Consider the following 26,418-nt stretch of genomic DNA (forward strand, 5'->3'; position numbering starts at 1 on the left):
CATTACATTACTGGGTCTGCCCTGTTAAAGATGTATCAATATTGGCAAGCAGGACTTACCCATAATGCCAGTAAGTGGCTTACTGGACATGTAGCAGATTTATTTATTAAAATCTAAATTGTTGGGATTTCAAAGTAAATTTCGAATTCTAAGCCAAAATAGAATAGCTTTCCACGTCACCTCGATTTTAAGTTTGGCCATGACGGCCTAAGATTTGAAATTAACTTTCCGGTTTATTCATTAAAATGTGAACTGCTAAAATTCAAAGTGAATTTTAAAATTTTCGGCCTAAGTAGTTGAGTTGGAAACATAACGGACATAAGGTTGTAGGGGCAGCAAATTAACGTATATAGTTAAAGAGTCCATTGAGACAGAAATAGTTTCACCTTTCCCTTCCCCTTCATGTGCGATGTGTAAGGTAACCAATGTTTCAACCAATTTGCCAGAGACTCACAGTAAATTCTTCTCAGAGATCTGGTTTTTAAATGGCGGGTCACAATTAGGCATCCTTCTGGACTGGTAGACGAGAAAATCAGCTGAATCTCTGTAAGTTTCCTAAGTAAAGATATGTTCCAGGCACCAAAAGAACTTCAGCGGAATAAAGTACTTACAGTGCCAGGAAGTCTTCATTCTGTCGCTGGTCAACTTTCCCTTCTAACTTCCATTTGATTCTGAGGCTCCAATTAGGAAGCTTTGGACAGGGCGCCGCTAATAGGCTGAGGGTGTCACACAAAATGGAGTGAAAAAGATACATGCCTTTTTCGTTCTGTTTTGTGAGTGGGAAGCTTTAGACTCAAACAAACGTTTGGTGGCAAAGCTGACCAGCACTAAACTGAAGACTTTGGGGTTAAACCGGAACAGTTCGGTAATGGTTTAACCCATGAAAGTAAGCCAGCTCCAGGAATCTCCTGGATCCATAACAACTGCATTCTGATGAAGTTGTTATGGTGTACAGAGTATTTCTTTAAGCTATTCACAAGCAGCCAAATTGCAACCAAATTAGCATAATTTGATCCAATTCCTCTGAAAGGGCCCAGGGTACCTGCACCCATAATTCTAAGCCCCCCAAAAGCTACTCAAAATCTACCGTAATCTTGTAACAATACCCTAACCCAAAATCCAACTCTTACCTTAGTTGTGTTTCCAGGTTTTTTTTCATGCAAGTGGGCAATTGGACACCGTTACAGTTAGATTGCAGTTTGTCTGAGCTATTTTCAGACACATATCAATGTAGCACAGTGAGATCCATTTGAAAATAGCAGGAACCCAATTGGCTCAATGTGGTTTCAGAGACTCAAAGTGAAAAGGGAGAATGCAAGACCATATGTTCTACACCAGATTCAGCGTTAGTGTGTAGACTTCATGGTAAACTAAACATGAATGATGTTATGAATAAAAGACAATCAGTAAAATCAATGCTGTTTTAGCAGTTTTATTAGAAGTTATAAGGCGTACCCTGCTCCGCGGGGCACATTTGGCAATGCCATGAAGACTCCCTGCGTTAGTAAGTAACATATGGCTTCTACAATACAAGTAAACATTAGTTGGGAGGTTACTGGCTCCTGATTGCTCTGTATACACTTTACCATTTTCCAGTATTAATGATTTAGTAGCTAGCTTGTGCTTATGACCATAGGACATTAAACAAATTCCATAGTTTCATCATGTCCTACTGGAACCATCTGTGGCTCGTCGCTGGGTATGTATTCTCTTGAATACACAGCCAGCAGGGGGCATGCTGAATTTGTAAACATACCTAAATATAAGGTTGGCTGTGACTACCACCTTCAGAGTGAGATCCAAGGGCAATTGACTGGCAGGGAAAGGCAGAACAGATTGTAGAACATGTCAACTATAAGCAAAGTTCTACTTGCAGAAGGCCTTCAAAGGGCCACAGCACGCGGGACAATCAAGATGCCACCTACAGATAAGGCCACAGAATTCAGAAGGCCTCACCATGGCCCATGATTTAATGTCTAAATACTAATATCGACATCATATAGCTAAGTGCTTTCCTGCCGTGATATGACCGTGGAATGAATCTGTCAAGGGACCGTTCTGTGTCCAAGAGCACATGTTCTGTCGGCAGCCCTGGGGTGGAGGAAAGTGTAGTTACTGACTGGGTAGGAATGCGGGGATAGTGTAAACATCTTAGCCTGAGTTTATTTTCCCTGGGCTTGGAATGTAGCAGAAACTCAGCTTCTGTCCAAAGGATTTCCAGTTCTACAGCGGAGAGCTGAGGGGTGAGGAGGCAGCAGGGGACACAGGAGGTCACGGCTAATCCTGCAAAAGACACAACAGAGACTTGTCAAGAGAACAGAGGCCATTTGTGCGCAGGTCTACCTGTGTGTGCTTCTGTGTGTATACAAGCCTGTGTATATAAAGGTGGCAGTATGAGAACATGCCTGCAGATGGGAAATTATGTGCAAAAGTATCTCGTGAAACCTGGGCCTCATTTTCAAGCTGCCCTTTTATTGAATCTTGTTTGAAATGGTCTTGTGTACTCCCGACTTTCTTTAAAGGGCAATTACAAGGAAAGCAAGTAAACTGGCCTCTGAAAGTGTTTAAGTATGCCAAAAATGCTAAAGACACGGGCTAAGCTTCTTATTTTATTTATCCTGGTATGTCTAATTATTATCTCTCTGTCTGTGATCCTCTGCCACTGATTCCCTGCTGAATTTCGCTCAGGGAATAATATACCAATTGTTATATAAATAATAAAAATATCTGTCCATATGTATAGAATTAAAAAATAAATAGTGTCCCTGTTTGGTCACTATTTCTTAGCACTAATTAGTAGATTATAACAGTGCTAGTTTTTACCTCGACATCAATAAGACGTTATTTCATGTACTTTAATGATATTGTATGTTTTAGATCGCTGGGTGTCCTGCGTTATTTGTCCCATCATTGTATAATTAGCTTTCACTGGATTTGTTTTGTACATTTTGTGTATGTGCGAGGATCAGAAACAGCTTGCAGAGGACCTACCAGGGTGCCACCTAGTGGGAAAGTGCCGCACTGCAGACTGTAATACTTGGCAGAGAAGCTAGTTACACTGTAACACGTATCTGGCAGAGAATATATGGAAAAAGCTCTGACCGCTTACATGCTACTTAAAAGGTCACAGTGTACACTACAATAGCAAGTACTGTGCTCTAGATGTCGATGGATCACAATTCTCATCACTCTCAGCCACACAAGAACCATATGGAAGGTGAATTGGTTCTCCAGTTTTGCACATAAATATTATTAGTACATTTCCTTTTGCAACTGTACAATCATATATGCGAGTTTGCAGAGTTGTAATAGCATAGTCCCTGTAGTTTGAAAGATATCAAAGATTTTATTTTCTCATCCATCACCTTGATGACTTCACTCTCAGTCCCCTTGATGACCTCACTCTCAGTCCCCTTGATGACCTCACTCTCAGTCCCCTTGATGACACCACCCTCAGTCCCCTTGATGACACCACCCTCAGTCCCCTTGATGACACCACCCTCAGTCCCCTTGATGACACCACCCTCAGTCCCCTTGATGACCTCACTCTCAGTCCCCTTGATGACCTCACTCTCAGTCCCCTTGATGACCTCACTCAGTCCCCTTGATGACCTCACTCTCAGTCCCCTTGATGACCTCACTCTCAGTCCCCTTGATGACCTCACTCTCAGTCCCCTTGATGACACCACCCTCAGTCCCCTTGATGACACCACCCTCAGTCCCCTTGATGACACCACCCTCAGTCCCCTTGATGACACCACCCTCAGTCCCCTTGATGACACCACTCTCAGTCCCCTTGATGACACCACTCTCAGTCCCCTTGATGACATCGCTCTCAGTCCCCTTGATGACATCGCTCTCAGTCCCCTTGATGACACCACTCTCAGTCCCCTTGATGACATCGCTCTCAGTCCCCTTGATGACACCACCCTCAGTCCCCTTGATGACACCACCCTCAGTCCCCTTGATGACACCACCCTCAGTCCCCTTGATGACACCACCCTCAGTCCCCTTGATGACACCACCCTCAGTCCCCTTGATGACACCACCCTCAGTCCCCTTGATGACACCACCCTCAGTCCCCTTGATGACACCACCCTCAGTCCCCTTGATGACACCACCCTCAGTCCCCTTGATGACACCACCCTCAGTCCCCTTGATGACACCACCCTCAGTCCCCTTGATGACACCATCAGCGTCCCTAGCAGTGCTTATCAGACAGCTGCCATTCACCAAAACCGACACACACAGGGTTGTTTACTAAAAAGTGAGAATGCAAAGTTAATTCAAATAGAATTTCTAATTTAAGGCGAGAATAGTTGAAATGAAAGCAGCGCGGTCTTTGAGGGTTTTTCCAATTCGGGCTATTTTGACCTTAAAATTTAAATTCTCCCTTTAGTTAATAATCCTGATAGAATTCAGAGGCTCACACTGGAAGCGGGGCAATTAACCAGCAAAATAAAACAAACAAACAAAAATAAAAAAACACTAACATAATTTAAACAAAATGTCAGCCATTATAATTTGGTAACTTGCTTATTTACTTCTTATATAAAGTATATACAGAGATACAACTTAGGCTATATTCAGATGAATTTCTTTCCTAACTTTACCCCGGGTAATTATCCTATGTTTTCCAGAATCTGCATTACTCAGAACAGCTTGTGCTAGTGATCACCTGCCTACGTAGTGTGTTATAGACGTTTACTCACCCATTCATCCTCATCTACACCTTCAAAGGCGTCCTGCGGTAGGGGATCGTCTCGGTTTCCCAGTTTTGCTACCATTGCACTCAGCAGCTAAAGGAAAGGGACAGAATGGATCACAAAATATTCACCAGTGTCAAAAAAATAACATTAGATTGTAAGCTTTGCGGACTCATTTTATTTTTATTTCTTTTACAATTATTACTGGTTTCTTGAAGCTAATCTGTTGCATTTTAGATGAGACTATTCTTGAATCCAACAAACAAAAGCAGCTATGGCTAGTCTTATATTTTTATGTTTGGATATTTTTAATATATTAAGATTGCCAACAAATGACAAAATTGTGCCTAAAATAACAGATTTGGAAAAACAAATTCTCCCCCTCACAGTTTGGCTATGTCAGCCAATATTCTACAATCCAGTTTTGAATTCAGGAATGAGCTCTCACATCCCCAAAAATCATGACTCGAATACATCAGTGAAGGGCAGTCTCTATCAGCTTCTCGTTTTCCATTACTTGTGAAAAAGAATCACTTCTCATTCATTTTTAATGAACAGGATTCAGAGAGTGGATTTGCGTATACATTGCCGTAAATCTCTAACAGGACGTTAAATGGTAGGACCAAGAATAGATCGGCAATTATAGGCCTTTCTTGGGTCTCAATAACATTCAAAGTATCTATTTTGTTGTTTTAATATTTGTAAATTATGTTTTTGCTGCATTTTCTTAATCTGAAATAACCATTTCATGGCAATCAATTTAAACTACTATTATCTAAAATAGCGACAAACCTCCCCCTGTCCAGTCACATGTAAACCGATTGTAAATACACTTCTGCTTGAAATTTCCAAGAACCGTGAAGATGAAAAGGTCAAATGGTTAAAAATACAAGAAAACACTTAAAATATGGCCTTTGTGCCTACTTGCACAGACAGTTGCTCATACTGCGTGCTATCATGGGCACCGCTAGCTTTATGTGGATGTCATGAGACATGTGTGTCAATGTTTGGACTCAGACCTCTTCCTTTTTCTGCTCGTCGGTTTTCTCCTGAAGATAGAAAGATGACGGAAGAGTCTTCTTGACCGGGGCGTCTTTAGGAGCCTGGCTGACTGCGGGGAGAGGTAAAGGGATTTAGTAAGCATTGATATGGAGGCAATACATTTAGATGATAAATCTGATGTATTATTTCAGTGATTGGGTGAAATATTCTTATGATGAGCAGGAGAGGAAGTTCCAGTGATGAGATGCAGTCATGGAGAAGGAAGTAGGGTAGAGACGAAGCAAAGAGATACTCTGCAGGAATGATACTCTGCAGATATGAGGCAAGGGTGATATGAGGCAGGGGTGATAGTCTGCAGGAATGAGGCAGGGGTGATAGTCTGCAGGAATGAGGCAGGGGTGATAGTCTGCAGGAATGAGGCAGGGGTGATAGTCTGCAGGAATGAGGCAGGGGTGATAGTCTGCAGGAATGAGGCAGGGGTGATAGTCTGCAGGAATGAGGCAGGGGTGATAGTCTGCAGGAATGAGGCAGGGGTGATACTCTGCAGGAATGAGGCAGGGGTGATACTCTGCAGGAATGAGGCAGGGGTGATACTCTGCAGGAATGAGGCAGGGGTGATACTCTGCAGGAATGAGGCAGGGGTGATACTCTGCAGGAATGAGGCAGGGGTGATACTCTGCAGGAATGAGGCAGGGGTGATACTCTGCAGGAATGAGGCAGGGGTGATACTCTGCAGGAATGAGGCAGGGGTGATACTCTGCAGGAATGAGGCAGGGGTGATACTCTGCAGGAATGAGGCAGGGGTGATACTCTGCAGGAATGAGGCAGGGGTGATACTCTGCAGGAATAAGGCAGGGGTGATACTCTGCAGGAATAAGGCAGGGGTGATACTCTGCAGGAATAAGGCAGGGGTGATACTCTGCAGGAATGAGGCAGGGGTGATAGTCTGCAGGAATGAGGCAGGGGTGATACTCTGATGGCTATTGGAGGAGAGATACTCTGATGGCTATTGGAGAAGAGATAATCTCATGGTTATTGGAGGAGAGATACTCTGATGGCTATTGGAGGAGAGATACTCTGATGGCTATTGGAGGAGAGATACTCTGATGGCTATTGGAGGAGAGATACTCTGATGGCTATTGGAGGAGAGATACTCTGATGGCTATTGGAGGAGAGATACTCTGATGGCTATTGGAGGAGAGATACTCTGATGGCTATTGGAGGAGAGATACTCTGATGGCTATTGGAGGAGAGATACTCTGATGGCTATTGGAGGAGAGATACTCTGATGGCTATTGGAGGAGAGATACTCTGATGGCTATTGGAGGAGAGATACTCTGATGGCTATTGGAGGAGAGATACTCTGATGGCTATTGGAGGAGAGATACTCTGATGGCTATTGGAGGAGAGATACTCTGATGGCTATTGGAGGAGAGATACTCTGATGGCTATTGGAGGAGAGATACTCTGATGGCTATTGGAGGAGAGATACTCTGATGGCTATTAGAGGAGAGATACTCTGATGGCTATTAGAGGAGAGATACTCTGATGGTTATTGGAGGAGAGATACTCTGATGGCTATTGGAGGAGAGATACTCTGATGGCTATTGGAGGAGAGATACTCTGATGGCTATTGGAGGAGAGATACTCTGATGGCTATTGGAGGAGAGATACTCTGATGGCTATTGGAGGAGAGATACTCTGATGGCTATTGGAGGAGAGATACCCTGATGGCTATTGGAGGAGAGATACTCTGATGGCTATTGGAGGAGAGATACTCTGATGGCTATTGGAGGAGAGATACTCTGATGGCTATTGGAGGAGAGATACTCTGATGGTTATTGGAGGAGAGATACTCTGATGGCTATTGGAGTAGCGATACAATGAAGGCCAGGGGTGGAGAGATACTCTGATGGCTATTGGAGGAGAGATACTCTGATGGTTAGTGGAGAAGAGATACTCTGATGGCTATTGGAGGAGAGATACTCTGATGGCTATTGGAGGAGAGATACTCTGATGGTTAGTGGAGAAGAGATACTCGGACAGGCAGGCCAGATGAGATGTTATAACAAGCGCTGAGCAGGTGATAGGAAGAATGAGAAGATGGAGGAGACGAGGGAAAGTTGTAAAGACACGTACCTGGTATCATGCCTTCAGGACACAAAGTAATAGAACGCTGCTGGCGATCCTTCCCACTGAGCCATTCGTCTGCTGACAGAGCTGGTTCCCAGGACACAACCGATGGGGGGAAAATATCATCTTGGAAAAACTCTTTCTAAAAAGGGAAATCAGACACTTCGTTCCTGTAACGCAGAGCTACAGTGCTTCATTCTTCCTGCACGTTGTCCATCTAACTGTGACGGCAAAGCTGCTCACTTACAATGCGAAGAGTGTCACAAAATGACAAAACCTGAATGAGGAGCAGCTTCTAACTTCAGAATGCAGCAAAGAAAATACAATTCCTACATCTCCCTGCATTACAATGCATTGATCACCAAGAAAGATGCAAAACCCACCTTGACACGTGGTACCCGGAAAGCCATCGGTTCGAGTGAGCTGTTACTGAGCCGAATGCCCCGCAAAACCTCTACATCACGCACAGCACAATCCACCTTCCGCATGAACTGCAAACCCTGAAACATACGGACAATATGCACATACTCTAAGTACAACTCATATAGCTGATGTAGCATTATGTCTCTCACTCAAAGAGAACCCCGTTCAATGAAATATAAAAACATGACGTGTAACTTCCCGCACTTAAATGGCCCTTTGTAGCAGAAGCATTAGTCTGTGACTCGCAGGTGCAATGGAGGTGTTACCACTCGTGTCTTACCTTGTGCGGATCACTAGAGTTGAAGCTGTTACATTCCAGGAAGTAGGGGGGATCTGGCAGCACCTCGTACAGGAACGCTCTGGTGTCACCCTATAATGGGCATATTTCAAAGTGAGAGAGTAAGATACGATGGGATGTCACAAAGATCAAAAACAGCCCAGGATCAGCGTACATAAAAAGGCACGCGTTGACATAGCTGGGGACATAAGGCCGAAGGAGAGTGAGATCACATCCAAAGAGTAAACAGGAATGTTCCCCCTTTGTCTGGAGACAACAGATCAGAAATAAAAAATGTTCCAATAATCAACATATTAACATGGCGGGACAACATCTCAAGTTATTATTATTATAAATTATTAAATTTAATTCTAACAATGGATCATAAGTATATAAAACAATTAAAAGGAAAAAATAATATTAGTGATGTTCTAAGAACTTCCCAATCTATTCTCCTCGTGACAAACAGAGTAAATTTCAGGAAAGGTTTAAATCCTTGGACAGATTGTTTGTCGTTGGTTATGCCTTTAGAAGTCACGAAAGCCTAACTTCAAGATGTCTAGGTGTGATATTCACTGGTGGGAAACATTGAACAGTGCGGGTAAGCAGAGGACAGAGACTGAGGGCAAATTATGAACATCTGCTGCAAGGCAAAGGGACAGCCTAGAACGTACCTGTAAAGCCATGAACAAAGGTCATAAATGGAATAAAATGACCAAAATATAGTGGGCACACAGGGAATAATACCCTTTTGCAATTTGAGTGGTCTCTTATAATATACACAAGGAGTAACTAAAAGTAACTAAAGACATGGACAAAATGAGCACCGCAGAGGACTTTATCAGGAGGACAAAGGAACAGCAAATAGAAAGGGTGGCGATGAGAAGAGGCATAGAAAGACAAACACCAACCTTGCCACTTAGTACCAGGAGGCTGGTGTCGGGGTCATAGTGTGGGATGAGGGTGGAAGGAGACACGTCAATACTTAGAGAGGTGATAGGGCCACGTGACAGTTCCTCTGGCTTATACAGAGACAGCTGGCGCTCGCTTTTGCTGTAAGAAATGGTACTGTGGTCAGTAAGAGGTGCCAGTTTAGACGTGGCTGTGTCTGATGGTTGAAATACAGATTTTACCTGTCAAATCCAGACACCAGCAGGTACTTCCCATTGCAAACCCAGAGAATGCGGGCCCCACGGGCTCCTTCAGGTCCTGGTCCCTCCTATAGCCAGAATCAAAGAAGAAGTAACATGTCTGCATTGTGGGGGAAACATAGGCTATAGGCAGTCACCCTGGCTGTTCCCATAATGCCTTTTAATCTCATCTCACCTGCTGTGGTTTAATGGAAATCCGTGGCTCGTATATCCGAACACGTTGGTCTTTGCTGCAGGTAGCCAGGAATCGACCATCTGGGCTCCAAGCCAGGGAGAAGATCTGGAGAGTAACACAGTAACACTAATTAAACTTTACTGCCTAAACGTTATTGCAATAAATATGTCATAAATAGGTAATACTTTAGTGCACTGGAATAGTCAAAATATGGAGTGGAATAAAAATAAAATAGAGACTCACAAATATACCTATGTTTAAAGGGGTTACAGTCAATAACATATTTTTGTGATTTTCTTTCCATTCCAAACCGTGCAATATTTACTTAAGATATAATAAATAAAAGTATATTTTTAACTAACTCATTCTTATAAATATTATTTGAACTGGTATCTAGTCCTGTCAGTGTAAGTGTGGTTCTTGCATGTGAGCTAAATAAAAAAAATTGAAGCTCTCCCTAAATTAAAAATTGGAGTTCTTTCTCTAAATAAAAAATTGAAGCTCTCCCTAAAAAAAAAAATTGGAGCTCCCTCTAAATTAAAAATTGGAGCTCCCTCTAAATTAAAAATTGGAGCTCTCCCTAAATTAAAAATTGGAGCTCTCCCTAAATTAAAAATTGGAGCTCCCTCTAAATTAAAAATTGGAGCTCTCCCTAAATTAAAAATTGGAGCTCTCCCTAAATTAAAAATTGGAGCTCTCCCTAAATTAAAAATTGGAGCTCTCCCTAAATTAAAAATTGGAGCTCCCTCTAAATTAAAAATTGGAGCTCTCCCTAAATTAAAAATTGGAGCTCTCCCTAAATTAAAAATTGGAGCTCTCCCTAAATTAAAATTTGGAGCTCTCCCTAAATTAAAAATTGGAGCTCTCCCTAAATTAAAAATTGGAGCTCTCCCTAAATTAAAAATGGGAGCTCTCCCTAAATAAAAAATTGGAGCTCTCCCTAAATAAAAAATTGGAGCTCTCCCTAAATAAAAAATTGGAGCTCTCTCTAAATTAAAAATTGGAGCTCTCTCTAAATAAAAAATTGGAGCTCTCTCTAAATTAAAAACTGGAGCTCTCTCTAAATTAAAAACTGGAACTCTCTCTAAATTAAAAACTGGAGCTCTCTCTAAATAAAAAACTGGAACTCTCTCTAAATTAAAAACTGGAGCTCTCTCTAAATTAAAAATTGGAGCTCTCTCTTAAAACCAATTCACTTTAATTAACAGAGCGCAAAGAATGGTCTGTATGTGGTGCTAACACATTATAAAGCTGCTCAGCAAATTGTAAGTTATATCTTAAAGCAATGTTTTTTTATTGAAGTAACCCTTTCAATAAAACACATTTGCTACATTCAAGTTTCATTAACTGAACGATGGCCACTTATCAGTGCGTAATAGCTCAAGGTAATACAATGTCTGGGACATGGCTAATTGCGGTGTCTCTTGCCATGCCCGCAAACATGATAATTTATAATGGAACCTTCAACTTGCTGGTACAATGAGTGAATGGAGGAGCAAATTAAATTGGGTGTTTACAGACACTGTGAAACCTTGAAGTCACTCTAATGCTCCGGTAAAAAAAGAAAAAAATCTGATTTAATTTTCTTTCATCATGGTGAATTTGGTGAAGACAAACTGTCGCTTTTCCTTGGTGATATTTTCTCATTTATCTACCTAGGGAAAGCTGTGACAGAATTTAGTGGGGTGAGCTGGGCAGCAAAGTGAAGTATAAAGCACCCCGGAATCTGCTGTATTTCCTCCACGATGGACGTATTCCCGAGCTGCCCTGTGTGAGCACACTCAGTCATGTGTCGTCTTCCAACCTTTTAGAGTGAATACGTCTCCCTTTACGTTTTTGCCCCTTAGTATCACCTGATCCTCATGCCCCTGCAGCGTCAGGACATTCTTTGCAGTCTTCAGGTTCCAGATTCGCACCATCAGGTCATACGAAGAGGATACAAGCAGGTCGGAGGCGCAGGGGTGGAACCGCACGGTGTAAATCCGCTCATTGTGACCTGTAAGGGAGAGAGACAGAGAGAAGCTGGGTTACTTTACAAATAGTATTATTCACTAAAGTGTGAAAGTCAGGAATTCAAAGGGATTTTTAACATTTATTCCAAAACTGGGTATTTCGGCCTTAACTTCTGAAGATCAGTTTGATTTTCCATCAATTCACACCAGTAAGTAAGCCGGCATGTGTTTGAGAGAGACGCAGGGGAATATTCACTAATTAGTGAGATGTGGCAGGTTAGCAAAAAAAGTTGAACTATATCAGTCAAAATATCAGAGTTAGAGATTTTTTTTTCTTCTTTCTCAATTATTTTGGCTGAAATTGTGTAATGTGGGAGTCAACTCGCCACAACTCCCTGTTTAGTGATTGAGCCTTAGTGTAGTACTGACAATAATCAGATGTTCCACTCCTTCTGCCAAGTTTTAGGAAACCTTTTAACTGAACTGTCTAAACGGTGCCATTCCAGCTACCTACAGCCTTATCTTATCCGATGCTTCAGCGGTTTGTCAGAAGCATGGTTTACTGGGAATCTACAGAGTATTTATTTCTTTGTTCATCAGCCATGCAGCACGGGGCACAGATGGTCTCTTACCAACCAGCACTATCTCAGGTTCTGTGAGAGTCTCAGTTAGCCCCTTCGCTGGGATCTGCCATACACGTATTCTTCCGTCCTCCCCACCTAAAACAAAAAAACAAAAGAAAATTGTTTATGATATTGATCCATTAGAATAATGTCCCAGCCGGTGTCCTTAAAACCATGACGACGAGTCTGAAGCAAAAATTATCATTGGTGGGACATCCAGCTCCTTATCCTGACTCACATAACAACAAAAGAAAACATAATGTATTGTGTGCATTATTTGAAATTCCTGTGACTCAAAATGCCCAGATGGCCCCCAAAGCAATCTGTACCCCTCTGATTTATATCTTGTCATTAAGCATCTATAAATCGTCCCCTGTCCCCATTGCTCTCATTATTTACTATATGAGTTCTGTGTGTTTTGTCTCATACGAAACTGTATAGCTGGTTACACACTACAAGTCCCATGATCCACCAGTCAGCCCATGGCATGGCAGTATTATTTCAAAGGGCACAGTGGCAGGAGCCCTTCTCATAGTAAAACAAAATCGCCTATACCTCGTGTTAGCTAAATGTATAGCTTTAATTTTATTTGTTGTGTGTCCAACAACAAATGGAGAACCGCAGGCTATGTTACCCTCTGTTTACCCCCCATCTCTCTGCCAATTCTTGGTGTGGAGGGACGGGGGAGGATGGCAGTGATAGGTGTACCTGCTACCAGTCTGTGTGGGTTGAAAGGATCCCAGGTGAGGTCCATCACTGGCACTTTATTCTGGATAGTGGGCAGAGTGTCCGGGAGACGGCCGCTCTGAGATAGCTATAGGAAAGATATTGGAAAAACTACAGTTTCAATGACAATCATCACCATTACATCCTATGACTAATTATAGTATTTCCGACAGTTTTAAAACACACATAACGTATGAATCTTTCTGCGGTACTTAAAGACACACTAAAGGCAACAAACAAAAACAGGGATCTATCAAACCTTGTAAACCCTGGGTTACTTAATATAATTACTGCCCGTTCAACTAAATTGGAAACAAAAAATATTCTAGATGTTAGAAATTGACCAGGATAGTTCTACAAGGGGACTTTGCAAATTCCATTTAAGGGACATTAAGCAACAAATCCATACAACCTGCTGTAGTGGTTATGTTGCCTATCGTCTCTAGATTTAATATCAAACCGTTTAACAATATTTTGATATAAATTGGGATTCACCCTGGCACACAGTGACTACCCCACCCCAGTTGCGATAATACGGACTTGACTCTTCCACAAGATCAGTGTCAAATTTGTTCAACCTGGACAACAATGACTGATATTTCCAGGCTCATTCAGGTGATCCCTTAACAGTAACCTTTAATTGTACATGAGGAAGTGGTGGGTTAAAAGTTTCCCCGTCCTTATTCTTACCTCCAACACTGCCACTTGTCCTCCTGGACCAGCCAGAGGGAGGGCCAACCGCTGGTAGTTTAGACAGAATCCGTCGCACTCCCCTGGGGTGCTCTGGCTAACGCCTCGCAGGTTAGTGATATGATTGTTGCGGTGCACGATTACCCCTTCAATGTGCCGTAATCGTGAGCTGGGACCTGTAAGTGTTAGATCATAGGAAATTAGTCAAAGAGAAGTGACCTTTGGAGAAAACATTATGGTTGAATAAAGGGTACCTAAAGCCACACAATGACGAGAATCTATATTAATAATTATATAGAACTATGCATCTTGACGGATATGTCCAAAAGGGTGGGGGAGGATAGACAGGTATTATCACCTGTCACTCAAACTAAAATAAGCGATGGATGATGGGTAAAATGACAAGGGCAAGTCATCAATAATGTTTCTTACCCAGAATATTCTGCAGGGAGCGCTGACTGGTACTGGAAACAATCCCACTGGAGGGGCTAGTGACCGAGCTGGAAGGAGACGAAATGCCACTAGCTTCCTAATAGGAGGAGATAAAAGAAAATCTATGTAATATACGATTAAAGTTCTCCCTTATACACAGTGTACAATGTATAGCCTGTGGACAACACTAAAGAGACAAAATCAATAAAAACAAACAAACACGATTTCAACATGAAAACAAAGTATAAACACATATACATGTTAGATAAATGTCATGTGTGATCGTCGTATCCTTTCTATAAGGTATAGCCTGACCATGGGCTGTGGCAGTGCATATCATTTGACAGCAAAGAAGCAAAGAACAAAGAGTCTGTATTTACAGGGTCAGTGTTCTAAATCAGAATTCCTTGTAACCAATCGGAGATGAGAATGCCAGTGTTTATACCTCCCATTGGCTGCTTGTAGTTTGTCATGTTAAATCTCTGTAATGCTTATAGCACTCCTGCATGTATCCTGCACACTGCATCAAAATACATTGAAGATATTTTTTAATAATAATACAGACATTATTTAGCCAAGGGTGATGTGTTTGGCTTTGAAGGATCTCATGCTGTATTGAGGTTATTATTATTATTCAGCTGAATTTGCCCAGTTTTATTGGAGCAGTGACAGACAGAGCTCACCCTGCGGGGATTCGTTACAAATACACAGATATACTCACACTTGGCTCAGCATCAGGTGACACAATCTCTCGCTCCCGACGAACAGCCTGTTTACCGACACTTGAAGGGCAAGCAGGAGCTGGTTTGCGGGATGGGTCAAGAGAGACTTTTTGGACCTGTAGTATAAAACAAACAAATAAATATGGCATCTAGTATACAACAATAACTATAGTATGTAGTATATAACAATAACTATAGTATACAACAATAACTATAGTATATAGTATATAACAATAACTTTAGTATACAACAATAACTATAGTATATAACAATAACTATAGTATGTAGTATATAACAATAACTATAGTATACAGTATATAACAATAAATATAGTATCTAGTATATAACAATAACGGTGACACCTGGCTGAATGCACACTACACCCATTTACAGGGTTATCACTCAATGCTCTATTACAGAGGAGGGCAGGACTCCCCATAATACATACCCATAATCAGAGAGCAGAGAGGGCAGAGAAACAGAGAAAGCTTTGAGCCAGTTAAGTTTGAAGTGCTCTGAACAAGGTTCAGAGGTCCTAGAAAAGCAGAATGGACAGGGCTCTAGAAGAGTGTAATAAACAGGGCTCTAGAAGAGTGTAATAAACAGGGCTCTAGAAGAGTGTAGTGAACATGGCTCTAGAAGAGTGTAGTGAACAGGGCTCTAGAAGAGTGTAGTGAACAGGGCTCTAGAAGAGTGTAATGAACAGGGCTCTAGAAGAGTGTAATGAACAGGGCTCTAGAAGAGTATAATGAACAGGGCTCTAGAAGAGTATAATAAACAGGGCTCTAGAAGAGTGTAATAAACAGGGCTCTAGAAGAGTGTAATAAACAGGGCTCTAGAAGAGTGTAATAAACAGGGCTCTAGAAGAGTGTAATAAACAGGGCTCTAGAAGAGTGTAATAAACAGGGCTCTAGAAGAGTGTAATAAACAGGGCTCTAGAAGAGTGTAATAAACAGGGCTCTAGAAGAGTGTAATAAACAGGGCTCTAGAAGAGTGTAATAAACAGGGCTCTAGAAGAGTTTAGTGAACAGGGCTCTAGAAGAGTGTAATGAACAGGGCTCTAGAAGAGTGTAACAAACAGGGCTTTTGAAGAGTGTAATGAACAGGGCTCTGGAAGAGTGTAATAAACAGGGCTCTAGAAGAGTGTAATAAACAGGGCTCTAGAAGAGCAAAGTGGGCAGGGCTCTAGAAAAGCAGAATGGGCAGGGCTCTAGAAGAGTGTAATGAACAGGGCTCTAGAAGAGTAATGAACAGGGCTCTAGAAGAGCAAAGTGGGCAGGGCTCTAGAAGAGCAAAGTGGGCAGGGCTCTAGAAGAGCAAAGTGGGCAGGGCTCTAGAAGAGCAAAGTGGGCAGGGCTCTAGAAGAGCAAAGTGGGCAGGGCTCTAGAAGAGCAAAGTGGGCAGGGCTCTAGAAGAGCAAAGTGGGCAGGGCTCTAGAAGAGCAAAGTGGGCAGGGCTCTAGAAGAGCAAAGTGGGCAGGGCTCTAGAAGAGCAAAGTGGGCAGGGCTCTAGAAGAGCAAAGTGGGCAGGGCTCTAGAAGAGCAGGGCTCTGTGTGAGCGTGTAGTATAGAGATTTATAATAACTGATACAGTAACACACAGATGGAGGGTATAACACTTTGTCAGTGGTCACTTACCTGCTTGTTCTCCCCCTCCCACCAGCTCTTAGCTGAAAGAGCCGGCGTGCCACCAGCTGTGTCTGGGAAAAGATCAATCTGAAGTTCTTGTACTGACTGAACAAAGGGGAAAGTATATCAGAGACACACACATACACAGACTGAGAAAACACGTCCCAATCTCAGCGCCCAACAGAGCTGCAAAATATGAGTGAGTACCAAACAAATGCGTGAGTACCAAAATACACGTGAGTACCAAAATACACGTGAGTACCAAAATACACGTGAGTACCAAAATATGAGTGAGTACCAAAATATGAGTGAGTACCAAAATATGAGTGAGTACCAAAATACACGTGACTACCAAACAAATGCGTGAGTACCAAACAAATGCGTGACTACCAAACAAATGCGTGAGTACCAAACAAATGCGTGAGTACCAAACAAATGCGTGAGTACCAAACAAATGCGTGAGTACCAAAATATGCGTGAGTACCAAAATATGCGTGAGTACCACTCGAAGACTAGAGACCAACACTCACAGACGAATATGTTTTACAAGCAGAGCAATGGCAGCAGTGTTCTGCCAAACGTGGACTTGGCGTTATAGGTGTTTGTGGTATGAAATTTGTGGTAGAGAGACAATGATTTATTAAGCGTAAGATGATAAATTATTTTATCGTGGCAAAATCACATAACCTCGTCAGAGCCAGGCAACATGTGCCTCTTCAGCTACTGCTGAACTACATCGCCCACAATCCTCCAAGTATATAAGCATGTTTTAAATGTATGCCACAAACACCATTACTAAAATAAGCGTGATATATTATAATTATATTATATATCATTTTTTTAAATTAGTTTCCACTATAAATATTTGTAAAGTATTATGTGTAAATGCAAAAAAACTATGAGACACATATAGCACGGACTATCCCTTTAACTTCACAGCTACAGACCCCTGGGATGCTTCCATGGTCTGTATTGGGTAGATTTAATCCAGTATATATAGGTTTATCAACTCTAGATAGTACGCAATGTCTCAAAACTACCCCAGTTCATTTTACAGTGACCGAATGCCCCCCACAAACTGCACGGGGTCTCACAGTTATTTCTTGCAATATTGGAATCTGGGAGGTTTAGGTGCTAAGTGACACCTTGGTTGCAGCCTTCGTACTGTCAATTACTGACATTAGTATATAACAACTGTGGGATAAAATGCTTTCACTGCTGCCATGTTATGACTATATTAATATAAGCAATCTGCTAACCAGCATGCACAAGGAACATAGAATTATAAGGCTGTGTAAACATCCGTCTGCTCGTGTCAAACAAGGCTGCGGTAAATCAATTCACTGGTATAGGTGAGTGATGCAGCCCGGTGCAGTGGTACCTTGCGTGGGATGCTGTAACTGATGGGAATAATGAACCTGTCAGTCAGCTGGAGGAGGCGAAGAAGTTCACAGCTCATCACATCCAGGCACAGCTTGGGAACCAAGGCTAGACCACGAGACTGCTGCTCTGTGACACACTGCGAGACTGGGAGAAAGAGAGAGACACCTCATTACACTGGGAGACTGGGAGAAAGAGAGAGACACCTCATTACACTGCGAGACTGGGAGAAAGAGAGAGAGACCTCATTACACTGGGAGACTGGGAGGAAGAGAGAGAGACCTCATTACACTGTGAGACTGGGAGAAAGAGAGAGAGACCTCATTACACTGCAAGACTGGGAGAAAGAGAGAGACACCTCATTACACTGCAAGACTGGGAGAAAGAGAGAGAGACCTCATTACACTGGGAGACTAGGAGAAAGAGAGAGACACCTCATTACACTGGGAGACTGGGAGAAAGAGAGAGAGAGACACCTCATTACACTGCAAGACTGGGAGAGACAGAAAGAGACACCTTATTACACTGCGAGATTGGGAGAGACCGAGAGACACCTCATTACACTGTGAGACTGGGAGAGACAGAGAGAGACCTCATTACACTGCGAGACTGGGAGAAAGAGAGAGACACCTCATTACACTGCAAGACTGGGAGAAAGAGAGAGAGACCTCATTACATTGCAAGACTGGGAGAAAGAGAGAGACACCTCATTACACTGCAAGACTGGGAGAGACAGAAAGAGACACCTTATTACACTGTGAGACTGGGAGAGACCGAGAGACACCTCATTACACTGTGAGACTGGGAGAGACAGAGAGAGACCTCATTACACTGCAAGACTGGGAGAAAGAGAGAGACACCTCATTACACTGAGAGACTGGGAGAAAGAGAGAGAGACCTCATTACACTGCAAGACTGGGAGAAAGAGAGAGACACCTCATTACACTGCAAGACTGGGAGAGACAGAAAGAGACACCTTATTACACTGCGAGATTGGGAGAGACTGAGAGACACCTCATTACACTGCGAGATTGGGAGAGACCAAGAGACACCTCATTACACTGTGAGTCTGGGAAAGACAGAGAGAGACACCTCATTGCACTGCGACACTGGGAGAAAGAGAGAGACACCTCATTACACTGCGAGACTGGGAGAAACAGAGAGACACCTCATTACACTGCGAGACTGGGAGAGACAGAAAGAGACACATTATTACACTGCGAGATTGGGAGAGACCGAGAGACACCTCATTACACTGTGAGACTGGGAGAGACAGAGAGAGACCTCATTACACTGCGAGACTGGGAGAAAGAGAGAGAGACCTCATTACACTGCAAGACTGGGAGAAAGAGAGAGACACCTCACACTGCGAGACTGGGAGAAAGAGAGAGACACCTCATTACACTGCGAGATTGGGAGAGACAGAGAGAGACCTCATTACACTGCGAGACTGGGAGAGACAGAGAGAGACCTCATTACACTGCGAGACTGGGAGAGACAGAAAGAGATACATTATTACACTGCGAGACTGGGAGAGACCTCATTACACTGCGAGACTGGGAGAGACAGAGAGAGACCTCATTACACTGTGAGACAGAGAGAGACCTCATTACACTGTGAGAAAGAGAGAGACCTCATTACACTGCGAGACTGGGAGAAACCGAGAGAGACCTCATTACACTGTGAGAAAGAGAGAGACCTCATTACACTGCGAGACTGGGAGAAACAGAGAGAGACCTCATTACAGTGTGAGACAGAGAGAAATAGAGAGAGACCTCATTACACTGTGAGACTGGGAGAGCAGTGTATAATATAATAATAAACGGTACCATACATTGAGCAGTGTATAATATAATAATAAACGGTACCATAAACTGAGCAGTGTATAATATAATAATATATGATACCATAAACTGAGCAGTGTATAATATAATAATATATGATACCATAAATTGAGCAGTGTATAATATAATAATATATGATACTATAAACTGAGCAGTGTATAATATAATAATATAAGATACCATAAATTGAGCAGTGTATAATATAATATAAGATACCATAAATTGAGCAGTGTATAATATAATAATATATGATACCATAAACTGAGCAGTGTATAATATAATAATATATGATACCATAAATTGAGCAGTGTATAATATAATAATATATGATACTATAAACTGAGCAGTGTATAATATAATAATATATGATACCATAAACTGAGCAGTGTATAATATAATAATATATGATACTATAAACTGAGCAGTGTATAATATAATAATATATGATACCATAAACTGAGCAGTGTATAATATAATAATATATGATACCATACATTGAGCAGTGTATAATATAATAATATATGATACCATAAACTGAGCAGTGTATAATATAATAATATAAGATACCATAAATTGAGGCATCGAAGTTGAAGATTTTGTGTACGGACTCCACAGCCCTGTTAATGATGACACCATGTAAGCATGTGTGCCCATAGACTGACTTATTGAGGTTTTACAGGGACTTACTCTGTGCGATAGACGGTGTTTCTGTGTTGACCTCCAAGCAATACACTGTCCCTTCACCCTGCATAAAATAAAACAAAAATAAAATATAAACTCATTTAATACACAAACATTGCAATTACCATCATCATCATCGGCCTTCAGAGGATCTGCATGTTCCTTCCACATCCACAGGTCAGTGATGAATATACACTAATGGCAAAACACCCATATCACGGCATCAAACACCTGGACTGCTCTTTAACAATGATACTAATAATCCCTTCCTAAATTAACAATATCACAACGTGGGAACACTATGATACCAGCACGACAAAAAGCTAGCCTACATCAATAGCTATGGTTCGAGTTATTAAAACGACAGAAAGACAAAGAGACAGAGAGGTTGAAAGAGAGCTTGGAATTAAAGTATAGATATCGTTGCAGATTTTTGTCAATCATAAGGGCAATGTAAAGTTAAATTTCCGCCATTAAGAACCAAAAGGTATTAAATTCCCAACCCCCCGCACCCCCAAAAAACCTGCTGACTTAAAGGGACACTATAGTGTCAGGAATACAAATCTCCTTGCCTCTCTAAATATAGTAAAATCTTTCCTTTATTCCAGTCTGCTGCTGGCTCTGCTCCTGATCTGCCTGCTTGGCTGACATCATCAGAAGTGATTCTCTGAGCCAATCACAATGCTTTCCCATATAATTGGCTGAGACTGTCAAGGAAGCAGATCAGGGGCAGAGCCAGCAAAAGTCAAACACAGCCCTGGCCAATCAGCATCTCCTCATAGAGATGCATTGAATCAATGCATCTATGATGAAAGTTCAGTGTCTGCATGCAGAGGGTGGATACACTGAATGTCAGTCATACTGTGCAGCACTGCCCCAGGAAGCACCTCTAGCAGCCATCTGAGGAGTGGCCGGTGAAGTTATCACTAGGCTGTAAGGTAAACACTGCATTTTCTCTGAAAAGACAGTGTTTACTGCAAAGAGACTGAAGGAAATTATTATACTCACCAGAACAAATATAATAAGCTGTAGTTGTTCTGGTAACTATAGTGTCCTTTTAATAATAATAAATATACTTTAATATATATATATTATTTAAGCAGGTTGCTTCTGATAGTGTGCTGATTATCTGGAGGAGCAGAGGATTCTGGGTAATCTTGACCTAAAAGGAGATAATTGTACCTGTGCAGCGAGAATTAGCAGCCCCGTGTCCACATCGTACAGTGGGATCAGCAGTCTGTGGAGAGAAGAGATCCCTAGTTACTCACTACAGAAATGTTTACAGGGAGATCATCATCAATTTACAGAGAATATTATGTAACAAAGAGGGTGCCGAGTCACTATTACAAGAATTCACAGTCTAAAGCAGTTATTGGTGGCGTAGCTTGCTATGTCATATGTTTATAATCCTCAGCTATATTCAAGGCTGCATGGGCATCAAGGGAATTGTAGTTGACACACATCTTTAGCCAGCATTTGATACAAATGTGAAACAAATTATAAACTCTCGTTTATTTAGTAAAGTGTGAATTGTTGGGATTTTCTAAATTTAGATAAAAAACAGCAGAAATTGAACAATTCTTCAACATTAACTGTGTTTCACGTTCAACTATTTTAGCATAAAATTTAAATAGTAAAATATACTATTTCATCCAAAGCTGTGACCGCTCATTCTAGTAATGTGGTATGGTATGGGATAGTGTGTGTTTTTTTTTTTGTTGAAATTCTTTATTTTTGAAGTGCATGTAGATAAAGCAGTTACAAATGCGTTCGTCATGCCCCAAGAGCATAGATTCACGCTTTAACAATGAACAACAAAGTAACAGGACATGGCGTGGCAGTATAATGCACTTTTTTTTTTTGATTGCTATATAAACCAATTTTGGATACATGTTGTTGTAAATAATGTAATAAACATGCAAAAAACTTCGTGGTATGTCGGTTAGTTAAGTAACGTTAATGAAAATGTGGTAGTACTGCTCAATTTTGAACGATAATCAGGCAATAAGGTTTCATATACAGTGTGTATGCAGTTATGCACTCTATTAAAAGTAGAGACAAGTGTGAAACAAGTTAAACAATATTAACGTCGCTAGATGGGCAATATTAAAAAACAAGATGGACGTCGCTAGATGGGCAATATTAAAAAACAATATTAACGTCGCTTGGTAGTGCTGTAAATTAAAGTAAACATGCAAGAGAGTAAATCGGTTAAAATTCAGCGCTAAACCACGTTAGGCAATGATTAACTAAGGTAGCATAACCTAGTAGTGCATTAGTAAGCATACGTGGGTCACATATGCAGAAATGAAAGACAATTTATAAAAGAAAAGGACATAAATCTCAAAATACGGTGCATGGCGTTTAAGGCAAGAGCAGCTGCTCAGACCGTTAGGTGGGGAAGTCCAGCCCGGTGCCAGTCCTTTCAAGGTAGCTTAACCGATTCCGTCAGGAGGCAAGGTAGCTGTGTCGCTGGGATTGGTAGCACATAGTGTGGTTAGAGAGAAAACAAACACATTTTAACAGATCAATCTTTCAGCGAGTCATAGGGTACAACGACAGTTCTCAGGCTAGACTGCTATGTCAGGAGGACTGACTACTAACAATATGAGGCATGTTAGGAGGGGAAAGTTCATCTTACAGTCTGGTGTCATCTGATGCCGGCGCTTAAGTGCCCGTGGAGACTGTTGGGGAGCAGTGGAGATCCGCCTGGTTAACGCCAGCCGGTATTTACAGTTCGTCTATAGACGTTGGTTCCTGGGGTAGAGTCTCTTTCCGGTTGTCGGTGTGTTCAGGTGGTATTAAACTTTGTCCAGGAACTATTACTAACTTGGTGTGGGTATTCTTCTTTCATTCCGGTGTGGTTGCCGGTTCGCCTGGGTGCTCAGGTGTCGTTTGCTGTGTTGGAGGCCAATTGTTGTCCCCTGGGTGCAAACGTTTGCGCTGTAGCAGGATTCCATTGATGGGATGCCTGTGCTGCCCCGTTCTGTCCATTTGTGGTCAGGGAGTCCGGCGGGAGACCCAGTGTCTCTAGCAACCCTGCGGCTTCCTTGAGGTCTTTGACTTCTAGTGTGGCATTATCCTTTAGTACCTGTAGTTTGTGCGCCGTTTGCCAGCGGTATGTTATCCTTTGTTGTCGAAGTAGGGCAGTAAATGGTGCCAAGGTTCTTCTCCACGCCAGGGTGTAGCCTGTTAGGTCTGCAAAGAAGGTGAGAGGCATACTTTCGAAGACATAGGGCGTGTGGTTTCTGACAGCTGTCATTATCGCAAGTCTGTCTCTTCCGGACATGAAACAAACCACAAGGTCCCTGGGGGCCCCTTTTGGTGCTTTGGGCGATTTAGGAGTTCGGAAGAAGTCTTTCAGGCCTACCGCTCTGCCTTGTCTCAGGGGCAGTAGCTCTGTAAATAGTCGCCGCAGGAGGTGAGGCAACTCATCGGCCGGTACGTCTTCTTTGATGCCCCTTATTTTCAGGTTATTTTTGCGCCTTGTGTCTTCCATCGTGGCCAGGCGCTGGTCAAATGATTTGTGCTGTTGCTGTAGTTTGTCTATCTCCTGTTGTAGTGAGGAGATTTGTTTAGAGTGTTCCCCGGTGGTTCCTTCCAGGGTGCCCAACCTGCCCGACAGGCCTCTTATGTCTTCGCGGATCTTGGCTGTGTCCGCTAGTATGGTATTCTGGAGGGTCGTTAGCAGTGTTGTGAGGACTTCGGTGGTGACCGGAGGGGAGTCGGGTGCCTTGGGAACCGTTTTAGTGTGCTGTGCTGCTGCCATTTCTTCTTCCTCCCCTTCCAGGTAGAAGTCGTCTGATGTATCTGAGAAGTTCTCGTGGTAGGCGGCCATCTTGGGCCTAACCGCGCTGTTAGCTCGGCGCAGGAGGTCGCCAATATTCTGATTCAAACTCGGTTTGTCAGGCTTTAGTTTTTTTGCCTTTCGCCCCATTCTTGTTCTCGGTCAGGGGGCACCTCTGGGGTAGATGTTGGGGGTTTTTGTTACCCAAATGTGGTATAATTTCCTTTTGATGGCCGGGAGCTCTCATGAAGTGCGTCTGCACGGCTCTGTTGCTTGGCTCCGCCCCCAGTGTGTGTTTTTTAATGACAATAAGTTTGCATCTGTGACAGACTTCTTAAATAAAATTATAGTTTTTTGGGGGGCAGTATTGATTGCAACTCAAACACGTGGCGTTTTACTGCAAACCAATCGGTAGACTCCCAACCTGTTACAGGACTTCAACTCCCATGATGCCTTGCCAGTCTTACGTCCGGAGTTCTACTACAACCGTTCTCTGTCAGTATTCAGTTTATATACTGTAAGATGAAAATGCTACACTGTCTAATGTAGGTCCATGTAGTTCCAGTATACGGACACTAGAGGGCAGCTGAACTACATCAGATGCCCACACACATGCTAAAGGTGTTTTGGATGAGTTCTGTTAAGCCAGTCAGTCTGCCAACGCACTGCCCTATATTCAAGGTCACGCACGGAAATTATGAAGCAGTTATTGTTCCAGTGGGGCTAATGATGCATAGGAATTCTGCCCCAGGCAACACACAAATCAGGCAGCGCATATGGTTTGTCAAAGTGGGACTCCAGAGATTGGTGATTACAGGAGCCTCACACAGAGCAGGAGAGGTAGAGCCACAGGCTCAGTATGGTGGTACCCGGGATATATGGAGCAGTCCGAGAGATGCTGAGATAAAGACACCCCAATACAGGTAAAACAGGTCTGTAACACTACATGAGCGATGGAGAGCTAAATCATGACCTGTCCAATCTGTTCTCACACATTTCTTCTTGTTTTTCTTAAATGCGGAACGTACCCAAAAAATAACATGAATCAAGCTTAGCGTGGAAAGATCACCGTATTCGGTATATTTTATGAAAAACATTCATAATCTTTGCAAACTGCTAAGATGACAAAGTACGCACCAGTGGGATTTATTCACTAAACCTAGAATTGTGGAGATTTTAAAAAGAGAAAGGCTGTTTTAAAACCCAAGAACTTTTTTTTTAATGATTTAGCAATAATTTACAATTTGTCCAATCCCCGTCATACAAAGGTTTACAATCTAAAGTGTGAATTGTCAAGAAAATTTCCCAATACAGCTATGTCTTCAGCCATTTTACCTAATATTTTAAATAAACAGAGACATAGAATGTGGCAGCAGATAAGAAACATTCGGCCCATCTAGTCTGCCCAATTTTTTTAAATACAATTATTAGTCTCTTAAATCTAGGATAGCCTTATTCCAATCCCACAAATGCTTAAACACCCTCACTGTGTTAACCTACCACTTCAGCTTGAAGGCTATTCCATGCATCCACTACCCTCTCAGTAAAGTAATACTTCCTGATATTATTTTTAAACCTTTGCCCCTCTAATTTAAGACTATGTCCTCTTGTTATGGTAGTTTTTTCCTTCTTTTTAATATACTATCCTCCTTTACTGTCAATTACCGACAATTGACACTTTAGCGAAGGGCTCTGTGCTCATCCGGAGATATTGGGACATTCTGTTGGATGATAGGATACTATATGCATCTCTGAATCAGTGCGGAGGTTAGTCCTGTCCCAGACTGCTTCCTGCTGGGCCTCTCTCTCCCCGTCTTACGTCATAGTTTGCAGACCTCTCTCACACTAGCCCACTCTCCCAGATCCCCATCCTTTACCTCTGCTCACCGCCCCCTCCCCCCTTCTCTCCTTGGCCCCCCCACGGCTGGGAAACCATTCCCCAGAATAACAGGGCCCGTGGGAAGTCAATGGAGCTACCATTCACCCCCATTATATGTACGCACACACAGGGACTACAAACAAATATATAAATGGCAATAATTAGATCTTCATGGGGATATCCCTTAACGCTTTAAATACTGTCACC

General features: G+C 42.3%; 1 protein-coding gene across 1 annotated transcript in view; it reads right to left on the reverse strand.

Moving 5' to 3' along the window:
- Positions 1–1,891: 1,891 nt before the first annotated feature.
- The window catches only part of CORO7 (coronin 7), a 107,557-nt gene continuing 83,030 nt past the window's right edge, over positions 1,892–26,418 (reverse strand). The window contains exons 10-28 of the mRNA XM_063430564.1: positions 21,728–21,782; positions 20,552–20,609; positions 18,022–18,167; positions 16,650–16,745; positions 15,012–15,128; positions 14,291–14,387; positions 13,859–14,034; positions 13,151–13,256; positions 12,452–12,538; positions 11,721–11,863; positions 9,868–9,972; positions 9,675–9,760; positions 9,453–9,594; positions 8,545–8,634; positions 8,225–8,341; positions 7,848–7,983; positions 5,726–5,817; positions 4,713–4,799; positions 1,892–2,283 (exon numbers count right to left, since the gene is read on the reverse strand). Coding sequence (XP_063286634.1) covers positions 2,278–2,283; positions 4,713–4,799; positions 5,726–5,817; positions 7,848–7,983; positions 8,225–8,341; positions 8,545–8,634; positions 9,453–9,594; positions 9,675–9,760; positions 9,868–9,972; positions 11,721–11,863; positions 12,452–12,538; positions 13,151–13,256; positions 13,859–14,034; positions 14,291–14,387; positions 15,012–15,128; positions 16,650–16,745; positions 18,022–18,167; positions 20,552–20,609; positions 21,728–21,782 — 1,942 coding nt within the window. The 3' untranslated portion in view covers positions 1,892–2,277. The remainder of the gene's footprint in view (positions 2,284–4,712; positions 4,800–5,725; positions 5,818–7,847; positions 7,984–8,224; positions 8,342–8,544; positions 8,635–9,452; positions 9,595–9,674; positions 9,761–9,867; positions 9,973–11,720; positions 11,864–12,451; positions 12,539–13,150; positions 13,257–13,858; positions 14,035–14,290; positions 14,388–15,011; positions 15,129–16,649; positions 16,746–18,021; positions 18,168–20,551; positions 20,610–21,727; positions 21,783–26,418) is intronic.

The sequence above is a fragment of the Pelobates fuscus genome, chromosome 8 (assembly GCF_036172605.1).
Source record: "Pelobates fuscus isolate aPelFus1 chromosome 8, aPelFus1.pri, whole genome shotgun sequence".
Taxonomy (NCBI): Eukaryota; Metazoa; Chordata; class Amphibia; order Anura; family Pelobatidae; genus Pelobates; species Pelobates fuscus.